The sequence below is a fragment of the Rhea americana genome, unplaced genomic scaffold, assembly GCF_003343005.1.
Source record: "Rhea americana isolate MKP2758 unplaced genomic scaffold, rheAme1 scaffold_703, whole genome shotgun sequence".
In the NCBI taxonomy this organism is placed as follows: Eukaryota; Metazoa; Chordata; class Aves; order Rheiformes; family Rheidae; genus Rhea; species Rhea americana.
Genome location: NW_028186872.1, coordinates 24,266 through 31,719, shown reverse-complemented (window position 1 = coordinate 31,719; position 7,454 = coordinate 24,266). Strand labels below are relative to the sequence as shown.

The following is a 7,454-nucleotide window of genomic DNA, read 5'->3' as shown; positions in this document are numbered from 1 at the left end:
GCCCTTTGGGGCCGCCAAGCCCCTGGCAAGCGCCTCCAGAATGGGCTTTTTCCCTTTTCCTGGCAAAAAAAAAGCCTCCATGCTGGAGCGCACCATGCCAGGGGCAGCGCCCAGATGCCTGGGGGGGGGACAGATTAAAGCATCGCCTCGGGGATCGGAGGGGATTTGGGGTGACCCTGCGGTGGGCTGGTGGCGTTTGCCGCTGCCCGGCGCTGGCCAGGTGGCAAAATCCCTCGGCCAGGGGATGGGACACATCTGCTGGGTGACACTGCCACCTCCCGGATGGCCGGAGATGCCGGGGGGACCTCGGAGAGGCCCCGTCCCACCCGGGCCCCCGTCCCGCTGCCGAGCCGAAGGAGCAGAGGCGGGTTAGAAAACGGTCACTTTTATCAAATAAAGGCAGCGACAGGCCGCACGGTGGAGGCCATGCCATGGCCGAGGTCCTCTGGGGGCTCGTGGGAGGCAAAACGAGCAAATTTTGCAATAATTCCCCAATTTGGTGCGCGGGGCAGCGCAAGCGGCGGTGCAGCAGCCTCCTGCTCCCCGGGAAAACGAGGCAGCGGGCTGGGAGCAGGCGTCCCACCGCGGCGAGGCCGGAGGTGCCTCCGCRTGGGGGGAGAACTCGGGGTTGAAGCTGTGTGGTGGGACTGTCCATGTTCATGGTGTCCCTGGTGGTGATGTCCATGGTGGTGGCATCCACAGTGGTAGCACCACTGTAGATGCAGCATCTACAGTGGTGCTACCCACAGCGGTGGCATCTATGCTGGTAGTGTTCATGGTGTTGTCCATGCTGGTGGTGTCCACAATGGTGACACCCACGGCTGTGGTGTCCATGGTGGTGGTGTCCATGGTGGTGGTGTCCATGGTGGTGGTGTCCATGGTGGTGGTGTCCACAGTGGTAGCATCTACAGTGGTGCTACCCACAGCGGTGGCATCTATGCTGGTAGTGTTCATGGTGTTGTCCATGCTGGTGGTGTCCACAATGGTGACACCCACGGCTGTGGTGTCCATGGTGGTGGTGTCCGTGGTGGTGGTGTCCGTGGTGGTGGTGTCCATGGTGTCATCCACGGTGGTGGTGTCCACAGTGGCGGTGTCCATGGTGATGGTGTCCATGGTGGTGGTGGCCACGGTGGTGGTGGCCACAGCCGTCTCTGCCTTGCTATCCCCGGGACTGCCAGCAGGTTGTGGAGCTACATCCAGAAGAAGGGCTGGTGGCTGGGCTCGGGCGGCCACTCCAGGTATGTCCTGGAGCCCAGCGTCTTCCAGAGCCAGGAAAACCTCCTGGGCAAACCACGGGCACCGATGGGCTCCTCCACCACCGGGACGACGCCCTCAGAGCCCGGCCCCACGGCCCGCCGATGGGCGAAGCGGCGCTCGTGGTTGCACCGCTCGCTTTCGACGAAGCTGGGGGGTCAGCGCGGGGCAGCCGGCGGCCGCACCGCTGGTCGCCCCCACGCAACTGAAAAAGAATCGCAAGGAGCGGGGAGAAAAAGCAGCCCCCGAATCGCCGATACTGCGGGAGCCGGCGCCGACGGGGCCCCGCGGGACGTGGACGGGTAACTCCGCGCGTAGGGACTTGGGGATCCCGGGGGATTTGGGAGACCAGTCCCAGGGAGCCCAGGGACCAGATCCTGTAGGATTTTAGGGACCAGAGCTGAGGCTTGGGGACCAGCAAGCAAAAATGCCCCCGAGCCCCCCCGTGCCCCCCCAGCCCAGGCGTTTGGGGCATCCTGGCACAGCAGACAGCTGTGAAACATCGGATTTAGCTTCTTTCGCTTTCCTTTTCTTGTGTTTTTTTCTTTCCCCAGATCCGAACTTGAGTTTTTGCACAGACAGGAAGCCCGAGAAGCTTCGTCCCTCCGCGGTTGGGAGGTTTTTGGCTGAAAAGCCTGGCRTTTTAGCAGCAGAGGGGAAGAAACAGGAAACACGAGGAGGAAAACAGATCGGAAGCCTGCAAAACGCAGCCGGAGCAGGAAACCTCCCCGGCTCCGGCAGCGCCGCGAGGTTTGCGTGCGGTCGGGTCCGGCGAGAGCAGCCGCGTCCCCCAGCCGCCGCGGCGCCCTGGGGTCCCGCTGACCGGCAGGATCCGGCCCTYGGCCCCAGCTTTCCTGCCTGCCCCGGGTGTGGGGTGGGCAGATGCGGGGACGCGGGGGCAGCCGGGCGGCCCCACGGCCGGGCGAGCTGCCGCGGACGCTGGCTCCTGGCACCGGACCCTGCAGTCGCTTTTGCAGCCGAGGGAATCGGCCGCTTCTGCCGCAGACCTGCCCGGGGACCCCGTCGCCGCTGGCGGGACCCTGCCTCCCCCACGCAGCCCTCGGGCTGCCGCGAGTTTGGCGGGGCTCAGCTCGGCCGCGAGCCCGGCAGCGGTGGTGGGGGAAACGTCTCAGGCCCAGCAGCCCCCCCCCCCCCAAATCCCGCAGGACCGTGGCCGAGCCCTTTCCCTGCTGGGGAAGGGGCAGACGCCGGCCGAAGCCTGGAAACCAGCCGGGAAGGCGGACAGCTTTGCTAAGCCCCTCTCCTTGCGCACGAAAAAACGAGCCCTGGCTAAAATCCRGAGAGAGCTGCCGTTTGACGGGCAACGTTTGGTAAGTTATGGGGGCAGAGGGGCCAGGACGAGGCGTGGGACACCACCTGCAAGCAGTCGGGGGGGCCCACCCGGGCGCCAGGGCACGGTGGGGGGGAAGCAGGAGCACCCCAGGCAGCGCTGCGCATCTGTCAGCACTACTCGGACGTTGSTTTGCCTCTGGGCGCCGGCATGGGCTGGATCCCTAGAGACTCCCCAGCATCTCCACGCTCGCGTCGCTCCACTAACTCCGCACGGAGCCACCCTGCTTTTCCCGGCACCTGCAACCGGAGCGTTTGCCCTCCCCGCACTTGGCCTCGGGTCGTGATTTAACTCAGCCGAGCCCAACCCCCAGCAGCGGGATGGGTTCGCTGGTTTTGGATTGAAACCCGATTGMGCAAGCGGCGTCCGCAGATCCCTCTGGGAGAGGAGCCACATTCCTGTGCCTGGGAGCGTGGCACCTGCAGCCACCCCTTCCCGGAGGCTCCCGGGCGCCGCAAGCTCGGCCCGAGGCGGCGCGGGGATGGAGAGCTCGGCCCAAAGCCCGGAGCACGTGGGGGCATACGCCTCGCCTCGGCGGCCTGTGCCAGCCCGGAGCAGCCCAGGAGGAGAGCAGCTGCCCCGGTGCGGACACGCGTCCCCAGGCAGACRCATCTACGAGATCATTAAGGCACAGGAAGACAGAGACGCCTCAGCAGTTTGGCTTTAATAATTAGCTCTGCAAACTGCCACACACTGTGATTAGTGCAGGTGCCTATTTACAGTACAGTACTTACACACGACCAACAAGGAGCAGGAGAGGCCTCACAGCTCTCCGCTGTACCTTTCAACCCTCCCACCGCCAAGATTAAAATATTGCTCTAAAACATTAAAACYGCCGTGTTGACAGTGTGAAGAGGCTGCTAGCAGCCAAGCCTGGGAGCAGCAGGAGCGTGTCGGGAACAGACCCGCCCAGACGGTCACCTTCTGCCCTCGCAACTTCAATCTGCCTTCTCCAGGAGGGATCAAAGTCTCTGAGTGCGAGCGGAGCTTTCAGCAGAGCCCTTCCCCAGCAGCTGCGCTGAAGCAGCCTGAACGGGTGGCAGCTTTTGCCGGCCAATTCTGTGGGGCTGGGAGTAGGGAGGACCTCGCCCTGACTGTGTGSCAGCAACCCAAGATACCTTCCCTGACGGATTCAGTTTGTGGACACAAATGCAACCCAGTTCTGAGCAGCAGGGAAAAGAAAACCAGGTGCAAACTCTGGCACCAGGTCTGTCACCACTGCTTGGTTAAAAGCACAGGTACTTGCTCCTTCCCTTCCACGCTCCCTCCCAGGGACGGATGGAGGAACACAGCGCCCCTGCGTACAAACAACCGCAGACAAAGGGAGAAGGTCAGAGCTGCTGATTAAGTGAAATTCTTGTTAGAGCTGGGACAAACCCAAGACCTACACAAGCAGTGTTATCCAGCGCCACAGACACCTGGGAAAGATCGAATTTTGTGAGGCAGTGACACCAGCTCAGAGCAGAGTGGCTAGGAAAAAATCATCACAGAGAATCATAGYAGACTACTGAGCCACTTCCTCCCCAATTTATCACACTGTGGCAAAACTGCCACTAACAGGGACATCTGCAGCAGTCTGGAAGAGGTGCCCAGTGTCCCCAGTGGCCTTCTCTGGCCCAGGGTGGGCAGCAGCAGCAGAAGCTCCCTGCCGGCTGGCTCCAGGCTTAAAGATCCTCCGGAGACAGAGGGAGATTATTTCACCCCTACTGGGGCTAGATGGGCTCTACAGGAAGAGGAGCCGAATTTAGGTCCGCCGAGTCTTTAGTGGCGCTGCAGGGAATGAGACGAGGTGGCTAGAGCAGGTCCCTGTGGGCCCCGACGCCATGAACTCCCTCCACCTTCCTCCCATCTCCAGAGCCTGGTTGACCCTTGGTGAAAGCAGCCAGGTGTGACAYGAATGCGCAGCCACGCACAACAGGACCAAAACTGTCAGCTTCGTTGTGGCCCAGCCCCGGGAACGCCCCTGGGGTCTCCTAGTATCTGCCTGTAGCGGCTTCGACCCAGGGAGCCCTGAGGCAGGCTCCAGGGACAACTAAGGCTTCAGTTTGAGCCAGGGATGAAGGATGGTGAGGATGGAGAGGATGGAGGAGGTGAGGCCGCAGAGCCCCACAAAGCCTGGGCCRGTCTTGTACAGCCCCAGCTTGTCCAAGGGGATGAAGAGGTCACAGGCATTTTTCACCACGTCCAGCAGCAGGGGAGGGTTGCTCCGAAGGACATGGACCAGAAGCCGGAGCTGAACCTGCAGCCTCAGCCCCAGCTGCTGGAGGCCGTTGTCAGCCTGGAGCAAGCGCCCGTTCTCGCCGCCTTTCGCCCGCTTCCCGCCCGCCTCACGCTCCATCAGGATCCGGATCTCATAGGCATCCCGACTCAGGTTCACGATGAGGGCAAAGAGATAATACCTGAAAGACAGGAAAGAGCAAGGGACGCAGAGTGGACAGACTGGGCAAACACGGGTGTCGRCGGCAACCTCTGTGGCACCGGCAGCCTCCACCCGCTTCCCACRGGCTGCATGCAGAAATACGCCCCAAAACCCCGGCCCTGTCCGGAAGCGAGAGYGCAGGTTCTGCTGCCGAGGGGCTGCGATCGGCCAGGTGCCTGCCAGCTCCTGCTGCCCTCTGTAGCACAGCGGGAGAGGAACGAAGGCTGCACTGGGACGCTGGGTAAAAGCAGACAGAGGGGGAACGGGCTGAGTGCTGTCTCTCTGTGGCAGGGCACGCTCACGGCTCGCCCAGCCCCATGCGGCCGGGCTGAGCTCTGATGGGACACCAGCTCCCCGGCGGGCATTTGCGCAAGCCGCCTCACCTGAAGGACCTCTGGCTCCACTTCTCCTGGTCCACGCTGGGGACAAGGCCCGCCTTGCCGGCCCAGAGCACGTTGTCGCAGGCGAAGTACATGGCCCTGTTCAGGTGGCCGAGGGTGATGCAGAAGCGCAGCACCATGTCCGAGAGGTGGATGGCTCGCTTGGCCGCCTCCAGCGCCTCGGCTGAGTTGCCTAGGCGCAGCACTGCGGGACAGAGGCAGGATCAGACCGGGAAGGGGTAGGAAAGGGACGCCCGCACCACGCGCCAGCGGCTCCCCGGGGCCGCCCCGCCGCGGAGGCCCCCACTCACGCTTGCGGCCCAGGCTGAGGTGAGCCTCCAGCTGCCGCAGCCCCTCCAGGACGCCGCCGCCTGCGCCGTTCCTCCGCAGCGCGTCGCCCGCCAGGGCACAGGCGTATTGAGCGGCCCTGCAAGACACGGCGCGGCCTGAGCGCCGGGCGCCCGCCGGGGCCCGCGCCGCCGCCGCCCGCCCCGTGCCCCCCCGCCGCCCGCCCCGCACCTGAAGACGCGCTCCTTGGCCTGGCTCTGGGCGCTGAAGCGCACCCAGGTCTCCATGGCGCGGCCGCCCCCTCCCTCCGGCCCCGGCCCCGGCCGCAGCCCCGGCCCGTCGGCGGGCGGCGCGACGGAGCGAGCGCCGCAGCCACTTCCGGCGGCGCGACGGAAGCCGCCGCGGGTCACGCGGAACGCGCGCGGGGAGGGCGCGGCGCCACCTGGCGGCCGGCGGGGGCACAGCGCGGCCCGGCGCCCCGGGCGCCGGCACCCCCCAAACCCGGGACCTCCCCAAGCCCTGGGGGTGCTCRAGCCCTGGGATCCCTGCAAATCTTGGGATCCCTCAAGCTCTGGGAGCCATCGGGCCCCGTGCCCCTCCTCCAAACCCTATGACCACCTGAGCTCCGGGATCCCTCTCCCGAGTTCYAGGATGCCCCAATCCCTCGGGATCCCCCACGCCTTGGGGTCTCCCAAGCCCTGGGATCCGCGACCTCTCGGGATCCCCAAGCCCTAGGAACCCCTCTAGCCCACCCAAACCCGGGCACCTCCCCAAACCCGGGGACACCCCCAGCCCTGAGACCCCCAGATCGCTCCCCCTCCCCGCTCCCGCAGGAGAGGAGGAAGCCGAGCTGCCCCGGGGGCACCAGGCGCACGGCTCTTTCCCCTTCTGCACAGCCGCCTCCGGGCAAGGCCGCGCCTGGTGCCCCCTGTCCAGTGGGACAGGCCGAGCCCTGGCCGGGGGGAGCAAGGAGCCGCTCCCCGCCCGCCGGCAACACCGGCATCCGACAACAGGCTGGCGGAGAAAGGGCGGCGTTTGGAGCTGGGACGAGAAGGGCCGCGAGGTTCCCACCGCCGCGCCGGTCCCCCCGGCCATGCCGCAGGCCCCGCGGCCCTTCCCAGCATGCCTTGCCCTTGGCCGCACTCCCAGCAGCCTCCACGCGGCTCCCTCCCCACAATCCTCCGCGGGAAAACGGTCCCGAGTCGGGCGCTCGGCTGGGTGCGTCAGGCCACGCCCCTTTTTATCAAAACAGAGGCTGCGAATGGGCAATTACTAGGTCTCCGCCTCTATCTCTGCGAAGAGCTCTTTTATTGGTCACTTTTTCATTCCCCGCCCCTCTTTCTGACCAATAAAATCAAGGTTGTTATGTGAGGGGATRAGTCTCCGCCCCGGCCTCGCTGTTTTACATGCGATTCGTTCTTTCCCCTGTCATTATCACCGGTCCTGCGGTGTGATTGGACAGATCTCCTCCAAGCCCCGCCGCCCCGCAGCGCCTCTCCTGGTTAATCTACGGACAGACTTTCCCCCCGCCCACCGAGTCCACCAGCAGCCGAGTTCTGATTGGGCGGCTCCCCTCGCCGTCCCCGCCCACCGCGCCGCTGCTGTGCTGCGGGATTGGCGGGCTGCCTCTCACACCGCCCTCCTCCCCGCGCCCGCCCTCCGCCCCGCCCCGCCGGCGCCTCCGCGGTGCCATTGGCTCCCTACCCCCGAGGTCCCGCCCCCTCCCTGAGGTGATCTCCGCGCCGATTGGCGGGCGCGGGCC

General features: G+C 65.4%; 1 protein-coding gene across 1 annotated transcript; it reads right to left on the bottom strand.

Moving 5' to 3' along the window:
- Positions 1-3,250: 3,250 nt before the first annotated feature.
- Positions 3,251-6,067, bottom strand: PEX11B (peroxisomal biogenesis factor 11 beta). Its single transcript, XM_085321723.1, has 4 exons — positions 5,924-6,067; positions 5,716-5,831; positions 5,408-5,609; positions 3,251-5,004 (listed from the first exon to the last, which is right to left on the bottom strand). Exons 1-4 carry the CDS (start codon positions 5,977-5,979, stop codon positions 4,638-4,640), a joined length of 741 nt encoding a protein of 246 aa, XP_085177849.1. The 5' UTR covers positions 5,980-6,067; the 3' UTR covers positions 3,251-4,637.
- Positions 6,068-7,454: the final 1,387 nt, after the last annotated feature.